This window comes from Nerophis ophidion, linkage group LG08, assembly GCF_033978795.1.
Source record: "Nerophis ophidion isolate RoL-2023_Sa linkage group LG08, RoL_Noph_v1.0, whole genome shotgun sequence".
Lineage (NCBI taxonomy): Eukaryota > Metazoa > Chordata > Actinopteri > Syngnathiformes > Syngnathidae > Nerophis > Nerophis ophidion.
In genome coordinates this window covers 65434146-65451113 of record NC_084618.1, presented here as the reverse complement: position 1 = coordinate 65451113, position 16968 = coordinate 65434146, and the positions used below count along the sequence as shown (strand labels likewise).

At 39.8% G+C, this 16968-nt stretch overlaps 1 protein-coding gene across 8 annotated transcripts in view; it reads right to left on the bottom strand.

Annotated features, from left to right (window-relative positions):
• Nucleotides 1-14357, bottom strand: part of LOC133558198 (uncharacterized) — a 46413-nt gene extending 32056 nt beyond the window's left edge. For 7 of the 8 annotated variants that reach the window (XM_061909399.1, XM_061909406.1, XM_061909403.1 and 4 more), the window contains exons 1-10: nt 14221-14357; nt 11677-11697; nt 4966-5128; nt 4623-4891; nt 4402-4547; nt 4030-4318; nt 1009-1171; nt 664-932; nt 437-582; nt 19-310 (exon numbers count right to left, since the gene is read on the bottom strand). In XM_061909399.1, the coding sequence (XP_061765383.1) occupies nt 19-310; nt 437-582; nt 664-932; nt 1009-1171; nt 4030-4318; nt 4402-4547; nt 4623-4891; nt 4966-5128; nt 11677-11697; nt 14221-14335 (1873 nt within the window). In that variant the 5' untranslated portion in view covers nt 14336-14357. The remainder of the gene's footprint in view (nt 1-18; nt 311-436; nt 583-663; nt 933-1008; nt 1172-4029; nt 4319-4401; nt 4548-4622; nt 4892-4965; nt 5129-11676; nt 11698-14220) is intronic. The other variant, XM_061909400.1, reaches the window with a different exon arrangement.
• Between the last annotated feature and the right edge of the window lie 2611 nt (nt 14358-16968).

Sequence of the window (16968 nt, the reverse complement as noted above, 5' to 3'; positions counted from 1 at the left end):
GACAATTAAGATACTTACATTCAGCACTTGAGATGCTGGGCCCTGGTCCTGTCGTAGGAATAATACTAGTAACAGGAGGAGAAGGACCAGAGCATGTGAAGTTGGTGTCAGTATCCAGCCCACTGGAGTTGAACTGGACAAAGCCTGGCTTATCGGAACTGATGTGTGAATTGATCCAGGACTGGTAGCTGGACACTCTGGCATAAACTCCCGGCAGATCAGGTCTAGCACAGCCAACACCAAAACTGACAATTCCTGATTGGATCCAGATTGAATCCTGCTGGCTCATCATTGGACCTCCTGAGTCACCCTTATGATGTGAATACAAATTGTGTGTCAAATCATATTCAAATTATTATTTTCATAAGTCAAAGAGGGAAATTAAAAGATGTTTATTATTTTAGGCAAAAGAGGTAAATTAAAAGAAGTTATCTACCTGACAAGCATCTTTCCCTCCTTCAAGTAAACCAGCACAGATCATGTTGTCTGTAATAGAACTTTCATCATTCAGGCAGTTACACTGTCTGTTCCCCACAATTGGAACCTCCACTTCTTGTAGCGTTTGAGGGAAGGGGAGTAACACTAAATAGTAGAGGGAAAGTCTATTACATGTAGGTGTAGTCAAAGGAAACGTTATATTTCTTTACTAGTTAACTACCTTACCTCCTTCCTGGACTGTTCCCCAACCAGTGACCCAGCTATCAGTACCACTGATGAAGTTACTGCTACTGGCTGCCAGACACACAGGTCTGATGTAGTCTGTGAAAGTGACCGGTGAGGAAAGTCTAAGCAGAGCGATGTCATTGTCAAAGCTAAAAGTGTCAAAGTTTGGATGCAAAATGATTGTGTCAACAGTTCTGGACACTTCATTTGTGTTGTTGCCCTGCAGGTTCTGACGACCAAGAGAAACGGACCATCCAAAGGTATTTGTGCTAAAGAGACAACGCCAATGTTTAGATGGTTCAAGTAGTTTCAAAATATATATGATATCATTTTCAGGTGACCCACCTGAAGAAGCAGTGGGCAGCCGACATCACCCACTCTTTGTTTATTAGAGAACCACCACAAACATGGTTGCCAAGATCCTGCAAACTGACCTGCCAAGGCCAACTTCCTTCTTGAGCGTTTTCACCTCCAACTATCCTCGTGTTCAGTGGAGAGGTGCCACACACTGCAAACAGGTCTCATTAGAATCCAAGTTGATGAACACATACTGTAGTTAAAACTAGTCAGGGAGCACTGTTCAACTCAGAGCGGCGTCCCCAGAAACCGCTAACACGTCTGCTGCTAAACTGTAAAATGTTGCAGTGTTGCTCAAAGAACAACACAGAAAGTCTTGGTGGTAAGAGCTACCCATTTTCCAGTTTCACTTGCATTTATTTACAGGTTAGAATGCATAAAAAAAGCAAAACTAATGAGTGCTTGTTTTACATATTGATAGTATATGATAGACACAATCCCCCAAAAAAAGTGCATTTTCACTTAAGGTTTCTGTTAAAAACAAGTTGAGTTTGTTTTTATAACATACAGAGAGGTTGAGAGAGAAAGAGAGAGAGAGAAAGAGAGAGAGAGGGAGAGAGCTCTACATGACTGTAAGGGTTTAATTTCAATGTTTAACAAGGTAAAGCCTCTTCTATTTTACTGTACCTGAATATGTATTATGATTTGTTTTTTTTTTAATAAAAAAGCCACATAACAAATAAACATTATATTTGTTTAATTTGTTTAAAAAAAATGTAGTTCTAATTTTTAAGTGCATTTTGTATCAGGTACTTATTTACCTTTACTGAGGTGCTTTTCTAAAGTATGACTTCAACTTCTGCTAAAGTCATTCTCTGGTCAGATACTTGTACTTTCCCTCTCTAGTATCGCTTTACACAAACCCCGTTTCCATATGAGTTGGGAAATTGTGTTAGATGTAAATATAAAAGGAATACAATGATTTGCAAATCTTTTTCAACCCATATTCAATTGAAAGCACTACAAAGACAAGATAGTTGATGTTCAAACTCATAAACTTTATTTTTTTTTGCAAATAATAATTAACTTAGAATTTCATGGCTGCGACACATGCCAAAGTAGTTGGGAGAGGGCATGTTCACCACTGTGTTACATCACCTTTTCTTTTAACAACACTCAATAAACGTTTGGGAACGGAGGAAACTAATTGGTGAAGCTTTGAAAGTGGAATTCTTTCCCATTCTTGTTTTATGTAGAGCTTCAGTCGTTCAACAGTCCGGGGTCTCCGCTGTCGTATTTTATGCTTCATAATGCGCCACACATTTTCGATGGGAGACAGGTCTGGACTGCAGGCGGGCCAGGAAAGTACCCGTACTCTTTTACTACCAAGCAACGCTGTTGTAACACGTGGCTTGACATTGTCTTGCTGAAATAAACAGGGGCGTCCATGATAATGTTGCTTTAATGACAACATATGTTGCTCCAAAACCTGTATGGACCTTTCAGCAATAATGGTGCCTTCACAGATGTGTAAGTTACCCATGCCTTGGGCACGAATACACCCCCATACCGTCACAGATAATGGCTTTTGAACTTCGCGCCTACAACAATCCGGATGGTTATTTTCCTCTTTGTTCCGGAGGACACAACGTCCACAGTTTCCAAATATAATTTGAAATATGGACTGGTCAGACCACAGAACACTTTTCCACTTTGCATTAGTCCATTTTAGATGAGCTTGGGCCCACTGAAGCCAGCGGCATTTCTGGGTGTTGTTGATAAACGGCTTTCGCTTTGCATAGTAAAGTTTTAACTTGCACTTACAGATGTAGCGACCAACTTTAGTTACTGACAGTGGTTTTATGAAGTGTTCCTGAGCCCATGTGGTGATATCCTTTACACAGTGTCGTTTTTTTGATGCAGTACCGCCTGAGGGATCAAAGGTCCGTAATATCGTCGCTTACGGGCAGTGATTTCTCCAGATTTTCTAAAGCTTTTGATGATTTTATGGACCGTAGATGGTAACATCCCTAAATTCCTTGCAATAGCTCGTTCAGAAATGTTCTAAAACTGTTCAACAATTTGCTTACAAAGTGGTGACCCTCACGCCATCCTTGTTTCTTAGCATTTCATGGAAGTTGCTTTTATACCCAATCATGGCACCTACCTGTTCTCAAATAGCCCACACACCTGTGGGATGTTCCAAATAAGTGTTTGATGAGCATTCCTCAACTCTATCAGTATTTACTGCCACCTTTCCCAACTTCTTTGTCACGTGTTCTGGCATCAAATTCTCAAGTTGATTATTTGCAAAAAAAAAATGTTTATCAGTTTGAACATCATATATGTTGTCTTTGTAGCATATTTAACTGAATATGGGTTGAAAATGATTTGCAAATCATTGTATTCCGTTTATATTTACATCTTACACAATTTCCCAACTCATACGGAAACGGGGTATCATGGACGCCCCTGCTTATTTCAGCAAAACAATGGCAAGCCACGTGTTACAACAGCGTGGCTTTGTAGTAAAAGAGTGCGGGTACTTTCCTGGCCCGCCTGCAGTTCAGACATGTCTCCCATCAAAAATGTGTGGCACATTATGAAGCGTAAAATACGACAGCGGAGACCCCGGACTGTTGAATGACTGAAGCTCAACATAAAACAAGAATGGGAAAGAATTCCACTTTCAAAGCTTCAACAATTAGTTTCCTCAGTTCACAAACATTTATTGAGAGTTGTTAAAAGAAAAATGTGATGTAACACAGTGGTGAACATGCCCTTTCCCAAATACTTTGGCACGTGTTGCAGCCATGAAATTCTAATTTAATTATTATTTGCAAAAAAAAAAAAAAAAATTGAGTTTATGAGTTTGAACATCAAATATCTTGTCTTTGTAGTGCATTCAATTGAATATGGGTTGAAAAAGATTTGCAAATCATTGTATTCCGTTTATATTTACATTTAACACAATATTCCAACTCATATGGAAACGGGGTTCGTATATCCTTGTGAATTTGCAGTAAATGCAGAGGATTAAGTCTGTGCAGTGACGATTGAGATACTTACGTTTAGCACTTGAGATGCTGGGCTCTGGTTCTGTCGTAGGAATAATACTAGTAACAGGAGAAGGACCAGAGCATGTGAAGTTGGTGTCAGTATCCAGCCCAGTGGAGTTGAACTGGACAAAACCTGGTTTATCAGAACTGATGTGTGAGTTGATCCAGGACTGGTAGCTGGACACTCTGGCATAAACTCCCGGCAGATTAGGTCGAGCACAGCCAACACCAAAACTGACAATTCCTGATTGGATCCAGATTGAATCCTGCTGGCTCATCATTGGACCTCCTGAGTCGCCCTAATGGTGTATATACGAATTGTGTGTCAGATCATACCTGAAATATTTTATGCCAAAGAGGTAAATGAGAAGAACTAATTTACCTGACAAGCATCTTTCCCTCCTTCAAGGAAACCAGCACAGATCATGTTGTTTGTAATAGAACCTTCACCATTCAGGCAGTTACACTGTCTATTCCCCACAATTGGAACCTCCACTTCTTGTAGCGTTTGAGGGAAGGGGAGGGACACTAAACAGTAGAGGGAAAATCCATTAGGTGTAGTCAAAGGAAACATTATATTCTTTTACTAGTTAACTACTTTACCTCCCTCCTGAACTGTTCCCCAACCAGTGACCCAGCTGTCGGTTCCATTGATGAAGTTACTGTTACTGGCTGCCAGACACACAGGTCTGATGTAGGCTGTGAAATTAACCGGTGAGGAAAGTCTTAGCAGAGCGATGTCGTTGTCAAAGCTAAATTGGTCAAAGTTTGGATGCAAAATGATTGTTTCAACAATTCTTGACACTTCGTTTGTGTTGTTGCCCTGCAGGTTCTGACGACCAAGAGAAACTGACCATCCAAAGGTATTTGTGCTACAGAGACAATGCCGAAGGTTAGATGGTTCTAATAGTTTCAAAATATATAAAATCAGGTTCAGGTGACCTACCTGGAGAAGCAGTGGGCAGCAGACATCACCCACTCTTTGTTTATGAGTGAACCACCACAAACATGGCTGTCAAAAAACTGCAGACTGGCCTGCCACGGCCAATTTCCTTCTTGAGCGTCTTCACCTCCAACTATCCTCGTGTTCTTTGGTGGGATGCCACACACTGCAAACATGCAATCTTATTAGAATCCAAGGAAACTGGTACACAATAGCCGGAGAAGGACAATTACGCAAATGTCTTTTTCTTGCCGAATACATACTGTCAGAGTTCACAAAGTCAACAGTTGTGAAGGATGCTGAAATAATTAACACTCTTGCACCAATGTCCTTGGCAAATTATCCTTGGGAGAGGATATAACGTGTTACCGAGCCAAAAAGTTGGCGCTAGAACACTGCAACTTAGGGTTGAGTAGAGTTTGAATTTGGACAATTCCAATTTAAATTCCGGCTCTTGGTTTCGATTTTGGTTGTCAAGGATTCAATTCATTTAAGAGGTTGGATCAAAAAGTTGATCCTTTGAACCGAAATATTTATGTTATGTAGTTATATTTCCACGAGGGTACACTTTTGCTTTATTTTTGAAAAACCTCCAAAAACAATTTTAAAACAAGTATTGATTAATTTATTTTTTATTAATAACATTGTTTGAGCTAAACAAAGTCAATAGTACACAATAACTAAACAAAACAAAAACTACTATCTATTACTCATTTAAATCCTTTGCTTTTTACGTTCCAAGTCCTCCTGTGTCCAGCGGCCTTATTTCTTGAATTTGCAAACATTAACAAACATGACTTCAGCAAAAAAAATTATAAGGAAAATAATAACAATCTGGTCACTCTAGTATCCATCATATACTGAGGTTACCCTTGAATGAACACTATCAAATTACAGTATCAATCAATCCATTTTTTACTTTGCGTGTAGGCCTGGTAGTGGCTGCTAAACAGCAAAAGAGGAGACCAACAGTTGTGATATTGTCCTCGCTATAGACTATTGACTCTTACAGTAATAAAAACAGAATTGAATACAGTACATCTTTATTGTCCACCGGGGTGAAAAATTGTCATTGGCTCACCAACACAGGTGGCAGACAGCACTAAAATACAAACAATGTCACACTGTATATAAAACATGTAACAGACAATAAGAAAAGAGGTTGGCTAAAAACAGGAAAGAAAGTAACTATAGCTTTAAACAGGAAAGAAAGTAACTATAGCTTTAAAGCTACTTATTCATTTCCGGTCAGTAGCTGCTTGCTTTCTGCTGTAACGTGGTTCCATATATACTTCTTAAAGTTTACTAAGTACCAAGTAGTTTACTGGGTAGCTTAGCGGTTAGCCTGGCGATTACCTTGCCTGCTCTTCCCAGCTCTTACTTTGTGTCTAGCTTGTTTAGCTTTGTTCCCCAGTGATAATGTTAGTTGTTAGTTGCCACAATGGAGGACAATTGACTTAGATTACGTACTCCACACAATGTATGGAGATAAAAAGCTTACCCGCCTCTGAGCATTACGAACTGAAATAGACGATTAAAAATGTGGACGGCTCCGAGAGAACCAGAATGTAAGACCAGGTTCTCACCGATGATGCCCAATCCTACTGTACAGTTGGAACTCCCGCAGGGGAAAGGCAAGCTCGTTCAGGATTTATCATTCCGTGCCATACCATGGGGTCCGAGTTAAACTGTTGAACTTGGAAATTTGATTTCCCTGCCAATCAGTCAAGACTGCTGTTGTAATCATGAATCCACAAGCATGAGCTCCGCTGACACCGTTTATGGTTAAGGAGCGCCGTTTTGACCATGGCAACGTGGACCTGGTCGGGCCTCTCATATCTTCACACAGCTGCACATACCTCTTCACGATGGTCGACAGGACCATCCACTGGCCGGAGGCAGTACCTCTGACGTCAGCCTGTGCAGAGATGGCTCATGCGTTCATTGGGACATGGGTTGCCCGTTTCAATACCCCGTCAAACATATCATCTGACCGGGGCTGGTACTTCACTTCTGAGCTCTGGGCTGCTGTGGCAGAGAGCTTGGGAGTGAAACTCCACCACACGACGGCGTATCACCCACAGGCAATTGGTATGTAAGAGCGGTTACACCGTTCCATGAAGGCAGCGCTCGGGTAGACAAACTCCCTTGGATGATGCTGGGGCTTCGGACTGCCCCCAAAGAAGACCTGCAGTCTTCCTCGGCAGAGTTGGTGTATGGCCAGCCTTTCCGAGTGCCAGATGACTTTATTCCTAGCACTACGGCACCTTGGTCCGCCGGTGAGCAGCGAGCTGCTCTCCTCGATGCCGCCAAGGGTTTTGCCCCCATCCCCACTTCCCAACACGGCGTTACGCCGTCTCATGTCCCTGATTCGTTACAAAGAATGGCATTTGTTTTCCGCAGCCCCCTTCAGCCTCCTTACAATGGGCCATTTTGCGTCCTGGAGAGTGGAAACAAGCATTTCCTGTTGGATATCGGGGGTCGGTCTGAAATAACCACTTGAATCTTAGTCAGCCGGTTACCACGATCGTACCCCCGAACTGGCGTCGTCTGCCCGCTCTTCCTGGGCCCCATGATAATGTTTTGCATCCTTTTACGTGTGCCCCCGGGACCTTCGACAGTGCAGATGCCCTGCTGGTCCCTCCCGCTGACTCCCCGGCATTAGTACCAGTCCGGCGCACCCGGTCTGGTCGGCCCGTCCGTGCCCATGTCCATTGACTGTTTAGTTTTTTATGATGGCGAATTCTGGGTTGACGTGTGTAGCGGTTGCTTTAAGGACATAAGTCACCTGACCTGTATATTTGACTTTCTCATCATTATTCACTGTCATTGTTCGATTGTGCACGTAACAATGTTGTTCTTGTTTAGCATTTATATATGCAGTTGAGAGTGAGTGTTTCGGAGTGGCCCCTTTAAGTGACCGTCACGTGATTTTCCCAAAGGTGGGGGTTTGTTGTGACCGCCATTTTGAGTCGCCGGCTGTACGCAGTCATTCATTCTCGTCTTGCGTCGATGAATAAACGACGCACACGTTTTTGTGTGTCAAACGATACTTCAAGTTGTCTTGCTTTCAAGCTACAATTTCAGTGAATATCGCTAAAAAATTAATATCTGTATTTGTATACTTTCACCGAAAAATATATCGGCATATATATCGAATATCGAGTATAAGAAAAAATATATCGAGATTGACTTTTTTGTCCAAATCGCCCAGCCCAAGACTCTCGTTGCTGTCTTGGGTCCGCTTGAACTGAACTCTCGCGGCTGTGTTGGAGCCACTATGGATTGAACAGTATCATGTTAGACCCGCTCGACATCCATTGCTTTCGGTCCCCTAGAGGAGGGGGGGGGGGGGGGGGGGGGGGGGGGTTGCCCACATCTGAGGTCCTCTCCAAGGTTTCTCATAGTCAGCATTGTCACTGGCGTCCCACTGGATGTGAATTCTCCCTGCCCACTGGGTGTGAGTTTTCCTTGCCCTTTTGTGGGTTCTTCCGAGGATGTTGTAGTCGTAATGATTTGTGCAGTCCTTTGAGACATTTGTGATTTGGGGCTATATAAATAAACATTGATTGATTGATTGATATCTGCTGCTGTTATTTTAAGGCTTGGTTTTATTTTGGTGTATTCCCTTATATTTGCCGTGTGTGTGTTTTAGTGCGGGACCATTTGTGTTTAACAAAATTTAAGTATTTTATTATAGTACTGGTTTTAATTCAGGGCTACTGTTAAAATATTACTGTTTAAGTGTCTTGTGTATTCTACAAACCCTGTTTCCATATGAGTTGGGAAATTGTGTTAGATGTAAATATAAACGGAACACAATGATTTGCAAATCTTTTTCAACCCATATTCAATTGAATATGCTACAAAGACAACATATTTAATGTTCAAACTGATAAACATTTTTTTGTTTGCAAATAATCATTAACTTTAGAATTTAATGCCAGCAACACGTGACAAAGAAGTTGGGAAAGTTGGCAATAAATACTGATAAAGTTGAGGAATGCTCATCAAACACTTATTTGGAACATCCCACAGGTGTGCAGGCTAATTGGGAACAGGTGGGTGCCATGAATGGGTATAAAACAGCTTCCCAAAAAATGCTCAGTCTTTCACAAGAAAGGATGGAGAGAGGTACACCACTTTGTCCACAACTGCGTGAGCAAATAGTCAAACAGTTTAAGAGCAACGTTTCTCAAAGTGCAATTGCAAGAAATTTAGAGATTTCAACATCTACGGTCCGTAATAACAACAAAAGGTTCAGAGAATCTGGAGAAATCACTCCACGTAAGCGGCATGGCCGGAAACCAACATTGAATGACCGTGACCTTCGATCCCTCAGTTGGCACTGTATCAAAAACCGACATTAATCTCTAAAGGATATCACCACATGGGCTCAAGAACACTTCAGAAAACCATTGTCACTAAATACAGTTGGTCGCTACATCTGGAAGTGCAAGTTAAAGCTCTAATATGCAAAGCAAAAGCCATTTATCAACAACATCCAGAAACGCCGTCGGCTTCTCTAGGCCCGAAATCATCTAAGATGGACTGATGCAAAGTGGAAAAGTATTCTGTGGTCTGACGAGTCGACGTTTCAAATTGTTTTTGGAAATATTCGACATCGTGTCATCCGGACCAAAGGGCGAAGCAAACCATCCAGACTGTTATCGACGCAAAGTTAAAAAAACAGCATCTGTGATGGTATGGGGGTGCATTAGTGCCCAAGGCATGGGTAACTTACACATCTGTGAAGGCACCATTAATGCTGAAAGGTACATACAGGTTTTGGAACAACATATGCTGCCATTTAAGCGCTGTCTTATTCATGGATGCCCCTGCTTATTTCAGTAAGACAATGCCAAGCCGCATTCAGCACGTGTTACAACAAAGTGGCTTTGTAAAAAAAGAGTGTGGGTACTTTCCTAGCCCGCCTGCAGTCCAGACCTGTCTCCCATCGAATATGTGTGGCGCATTATGAAACGTAAAATACGACAGCGGAGACCCCGGACTGTTAAACGACTGAAACTCTACATAAAACAAGAATGGGAAAAAAATTCCACTTTCAAAGCTTCAACAATTAGTTTCCTCAGTTCCCAAACGTTTATTGAGTGTTGTTAAAGGGAAACATTATCACCAGACCTATGTAAGCGTCAATATATACCTTGATGTTGCAGAAAAAAAGACCATATATTTTTTTAACCGATTTCCGAACTCTAAATGGGTGAATTTTGGCGAATTAAACGCCTTTCTGTTTAGCCCTCTTGGAGCGATGACGTCAGAACGTGACGTCACCTAGGTAACAAACACATTACAAACACCAGGTCTCAGCTCTGTTAGTTTTCGTTTTTTCGACTATTTTTTGGAACCTTGGAGACATCATGCCTCGTCGGTGTGTTGTCGGGGGGTGTAACAACACTAACAGGGAGGGATTCAAGTTGCACCACTGTCCCGAAGATGCGAAAGTGGCAAGAAATCTGCCGCCAGACCCCTATTGAATGTGCCGGAGTGTCTGCACATTTTACCGGCGATGCTAAGACAGACATGGCACAGAGATGCAGATGCATTTGCAACGATGAAGTCAACAAAATCACAAAGGTGAGTTTTGTTGATGTTGTTGACTTATGTGCTAATCAGACATATTTGGTCGCGGCGTGACTGCCAGCTAATCGATATTAACATGCTATTTAGGCTAAAGCTGGATGTACATTTGAAAATATATTACGTTTCCTTCCACCCACAATTATTGCGAAAAAAGCACTTACCGATCGACGGATTTAAGTTGCTCCAGTGTCACAAGATGCGAAAGTCCTGATCGTTTGGTCCGCACATTTTAATGGCGATGCTAACGCTATGGCTATGAATAGCGTCAATAGCTATTCGCTCAATAGCTTCAGTTTCTTCTTCAATACTTTCATACTTCAACCATCCATTTCAATACATGCGTAATCTGTTGAATCGCTTAAGCCACCGAAATCCGAGTCTGAATCCGAGCTAATGTCGCTATATCTTGCTGTGCTACTCGCCATTGTTTGTTTACATTGGCAGCATTGTATGACGTCACAGGAAAATTAACAGTGGCTTCGAGAGAGTGAAAATAAGGCACTTTAAAGCTTTTTTAGGGATATTCCAGGACCGGTAAAATTTTGAAAACAATTTCAAAAAATACAACGAGCCACTGGGAACTGATTTTTTGGGGGGTTTTTAACCCTTTTGAAATTGTGATAATGTTCCCCTTTAAAAGAAAAGGTGATGTAACACAGTGGTGAACATGACCTAACCCAACTACTTTGGCACATGTTGCAGCCATGAAATTTAAGGTTAATTATTATTTGTAAAAAAAAAAAAATTAAGTTTATGAGTTTGAACATCAAATACTGTATCTTGTCTTTGTAGTGCATTCAATTGAATATGGGTTGAAAAGGATTTGCAAATCATTGTATTCCGTTTATATTTACGTCTTACACAATTTCCTAACTCATATGGAAACGGGGTGTGTATGTGGAATAAATGTACCATACTAAAGTTCAACCACCTCCATTGCTAGCATTCCTAGTGTCATGAATATGTTGTTCTCGCAAACCTGTTTTAGCTGTAGTATACGTAGTTGTAGCTCCTTTTAGTACCCACATCCACTTAGAACTACTACATATGTAAATATTTGTGGTGTTAATGAGTATCAAAAGATAGTCTGTGTACACCAGTGGTACTTACCATCCAGCTGAGCATGTGACGCTGCGGAAACACAGTACAGAAATGAGTCAATCAGGAATAAAGACCAACAATACAGAGTTCATTGCAGAGGTTCATCTTGTGTAATAATGAAAAAAACGACAGTCTGCATACCTTTGCTAAGCCTGTTCATTTTAATGAATGGACTGAATCTCAACTGTTAGTTTCCAGTGTTTAAACACACTGTTAACAATGAAAATATCAACTAACCACTAATTAACTTCCACTGAGCATATCTTCATTATTTCCATTCCTTGTTGAAAACAAGCCTGTTTAGAAAAGTGATGCGCAATATCAGTGATTTTTTTTCCAATCGGAATAAAGTGCAGTTTCTCCTTTAAGAGATGTTCAGAGAGTGACTTAATGGCGGTCTGTAAAACATAATCTATGCAAAGTTTTGACCAAAAAACAACCATTACATGTTATGTAGGCCACAAATAAGTGTTTTAAGTGTTGAAGAAAATCATAATACGACCCCACTTAACTTATCCAGCAGCTATTAGAAGATATAGAACATAGAATAAATATATATGTCTAACATGTTTATTTCTAACAGTCCAAATACAGTATGTTGACATGCAAAGCCCCTAAACAGACACGGAGGGAAAAAAATGTTTTGCGAGATTACGCAATACTTTTTGCAAGATATCGCAAAAGGTTTTTTTCCTATGTCAGTTTCCTTTGTAATGAAAAAGGGAGATTTTTGTCATGAAAAGGGAGGTTTTTTGGGTTGGTGCACTAATTGTAAGTGTATCTTGTGTTTTTTATGTTGATTTATTTAAAAAAATAATAATAATAAATGTAAATTAATAAAAAAGTATTCTGCGGCCAGGTGGTTGGGGACCACTGGTGTAAAAGACCTGTGTAATTGTTGCAAACAGCCCATTTATTTCTAGAACTTTCCCTAGTTTTAAGAGTTTTTTTTACTTATGCTTATTCATTAACTTTATATCATAATCTTAATTTTAGCCCGAATAATTACAGTGCGGCAAAAAAGTATTTAGTCAGCCACCGATTGTGCAAGTTCTCCCACTTAAAATGATGACAGAGGTCTGTAATTTTCATCATAGGTACACTTCAACTGTGAGAGACAAAATGTGAAAAAAAATCCAGGAATTCACATTGCAGGAATTTTAAAGAATTTATTTGTAAATATGGTGGAAAATAAGTATTTGGTCAACCATCCAAAGCTCTCACTGATGGAAGGAGGTTTTGGCTCAAAATCTCACGATACATGGCCCCATTCATTCTTTCCTTAATACGGATCAATTGTCCTGTCCCCTTAGCAGAAAAACAGCCCGAAAGCATGTTTCCACCCCCATGCTTCACAGTAGGTATGGTGTTCTTGCGATGCAACTCAGTATTCTTCTTTCTCCAAACACAACGAGTTGAGTTTATACCAAAAAGTTCTATTTTGGTTTCATCTGACCACATGACATTCTCCCAATCCTCTGCTGTATCATCCATGTATCCATTTTGGTATAAACTCAACTCGTCGTGTTTGGAGGAAGAAGAATACTGAGTTGCATCCCAAGAACACCATACCTACTGTGAAGCATGGAGGTGGAAACATCATGCTTTGGGACTGTTTCTCTGCTAAGGGGACAGGACAATTGATCCGTGTTAAGAAAAGAATGAATGGGGCCATGTATCGTGAGATTTTGAGCCAAAACCTCCTTCCATCAATGAGAGCTTTGAATGGTTGACCAAATACTTATTTTCCACCATACTTTACAAATACATTTTCTAAAATTCCCTACAATGTGAATTCCTGGATTTTTTTCACATTCTTTCTCTCACAGTTGAAGTGTACCTATGATGAACATTACGGACCTCTGTCGTCATTTTAACTAGGAGAACTTGCACAATCGGTGGATGACTAAATACTTTTTTGCCCCACTGTATATTTTGTCTGTTGTAGTTTAAAATGTTAAAAGTGAGAAAATAACAGTTCAAATAAGATATTTTGGGTTTCCCGCATAAAAAGATCTTGTTTAAAGATTCTCGAGGATGCTTAATTTAGGAATTGCAAGTTAAATAGTGCTGTTTTCAGAACAAAATACTTATTTCCAGCTAAATGTCCTGCTAATTTCTAGATACACAAATATTATTTTAGGATGTCTGATCAAGTAAAATTAATTTGCTGCATTGACAGATAATTTCACTAGTTTTCATAATTGTTTTGCCCAAATCCTAGTATTTTTTTATATTATATTTTGTCCGCTCTTTTGTTTGCAGTGTATGGACAGAGAACACAAGTGCCCTTTATTCTTCTCACTGAAGAGCGCACCAGTGTTGTAGATCAGCTTTGCATTCGGTATAAAGTTTCCATAAGTTTTAGTACAAGCAAATCTTTAGTGTTTTGTCCTTGAACAGAACAAAGGGAACAAGCAGTGAGAATCCCGGTTCTGCTTTTAAGGTGGCAAATATTCCCCCTACATTAGCCAGAATATGAACATAGCCATTGTGCAGGTATTTTGTCTCAAGTAACACACAGCCTAAACAGGTTTTAAAAGTCCAACTTACTTGCAGTTAAAATACTCAGCAGAGTCAGTTTGTAGAGGTATTCCCTTCCAGCCATTGTGTGAATGCACATATCTGACTCTCTCCATCTATTAAGCTTGTATGATAATCTCACCATTCTTGGAGGTGTGTCCTTGTCACCCATCACACCTTCCAATGTGCTTAGAGGTGTGTACCTACCACCTCTCACAACTTCCAATACTTGCAAAGAAGGTAAATCACTTCCTTAAAGGCCTACTGAAATGAGATTTTCTTATTTAAACGGGGATAGCAGGTCCATTCTATGTGTCATACTTGATCATTTCGCGATATTGCCATATTTTTGCTGAAAGGATTTAGTAGAGAACATCCACGATAAAGTTCGCAACTGTCGGTGTTAAGAGAAAAGCCCTGCCTCTACCGGAAGTCGCAGACGATGACGTCACATGTTGATGGCTCCTCACATATTCACATTGTTTTTAATGGGAGCCTCTAACAAAAAGTAATATTTGGACCGAGAAAACGACAATTTCCCCAATAATTTGAGCGAGGATGAAAGATTCGTGTTTGAGGATATTGATAGCGACGGACTAGAAAAAAATAAATAAATAAACTAGTTAAAAAAAAAAACGTGATTGCATTGGGACGGATTCCGATGTTTTTAAACACATTTACTAGGATAATTCTGTGAAATCCCTTATCTTTCTATTGTGTTGCTAGTGTTTTAGTGAGTTTAATAGTACCTGATAGTCGGAAAGGTGTCTCCACAGGTGTCTTGACTCGCAGTGTCTCAGGGAAGTCGACGGCAGCTATGGACGGTACAAGCTCAGCTTTTCTCCGGTAAGAACTGACTTTTTAACCACAATTTTCTCACCGAAACCTGCTGGTTGACATTCGGTTAGGATCCATGTTTGCTTGACCGCGATCTGATCCATAGGAAAGTTTCAGCTCCGGGAATTTTAAACAAGGAATCACCGTGTGTTTGTGTGGCTAAAGGCTAAAGCTTCCTAACTCCATCTTTCTACTGTGAATTCTCCAATATTAATAGAACAAATTGCAAAAGATTCAGCAACACAGATCTCCAAAAAACTGTATAATTATGCCGTTAAAGCAGACGACATTTAGCTGTGTGTGTGCTTAGCGCTCATACTTCCTAAAAACGCGTGACGTCTTGCGTACACGTCATCATTACACGACGTTTTCAAGGCGAAACTCCCGGGAAATTTAAAATTGTAATTTAGTAAACTAAAAAGGCCGTATTGGCATGTGTTGCAATGTTACTATTTCATCATTGATATATAAACTATCAGACTGCGTGGTGGGTAGTAGTGGGTTTGAGTAGGCCTTTAAAGCTTTTATCATTGGAAAAAAGTTCAGAAAGACAGATTCATTGTGCCGGTAATTATTATGGATGAATTGAAACGGTATTAAAGGTTGCATTTCAGCTTTTTTCTACTTGGCCAAACTGAAAAAATGCCAAATACTTGATATACCCCATGGTTGAAAAACTGTCTTTTTATAGTTATGACAAAAGTTGTCAAGTGCAATTATGCACCACCTGTCATTTACTTCAGAGCAGCGCTTAATACTCTTGGGCCTGGCTTACGAGCAACAATTTATTGCCGTGGTTCCTTCTTGTTTTGACACTCAAAGTAGATTAAATTAAAAACTCTTTATGGCGGCACAATTTTTACATAATGCCCTAAGACAAGGGCCTAGGTATGAGTTTACCAATGGAGGGGACATACAGTACACAGCAAACCTGACTTAACCTCAAAACTTAACCCAGTACTTCTCAATTATTTTTTCTGTCAAGGCTGCTTTTTTTTTAAATTTCTGCCAAAACCTTCACCTTTTCTCCGCCTCCATTAGCGCTGTACTTACTACTTGTACTTCCACTACTGCTTCTAAGCTTCTTTTTTTAAAAATACATTTGACAGTTGAGTAAAAAGGAAAAAGAAAAACATTACCAAAACTTAAATATCAGGGGGAAAAAAAGACATTTAGCAAAAGATAATCGGATAAATCTTCCTACTTCCTGGAATTATTCATTGTGTGGACAGCTACTGAAATTCCAAACTCAGGTAGTCAGAACCAAAACATGCATCCAAATATCCAAGACTAATATTTCTCGGTTTTGCAAAATCTGAACTCAAACCATGGAAACATGGCAGTGATAGTTATACGTTTTAGCTCCAAACAAGCCGTTTGGAATTTGAGATTTTATTGACATATTTTCCCATAGTTACGTTAGCAATCATCTCCATATATGGTAAAGCAGTGGTTCTCAAATGGGGCTACGTGTACCCCTGGGGGTACTTGAAGGTATGCCAAGGGGTACGTGAGATTTTTTAAAAAATATTCTGAAAATAGCAGCAATTCAAAAATCCTCTATAAATATATTTATTAAATAATACTTCAACAAAATATGAATCTAAGTCCATAAACTGGGGGAAAAAAAATACAACAATATTCTGTGTTGAAAGCTAGATTTTTTTGTGGACATGAGCTTTAAATATTGATGTTAACGATTTATTTTTTGTGAAGAAATGTTAATTAAGTTGATGAATCCAGATGGATCTCTACTACAATCCCCAAAGAGGGCACTTTAAGTTGATGATTACTTCTATGTGTAGAAATCTTTATTTATAATTGAATCATTTGTTTATTTTTCAACAAGTTTTTAGTTATTTTTATGTCTTTTTTTTTCAAATAGTTCAAGAAAGACCACTACAAATTAGCAATATTTTGCACTTTTATACAATTTAATAA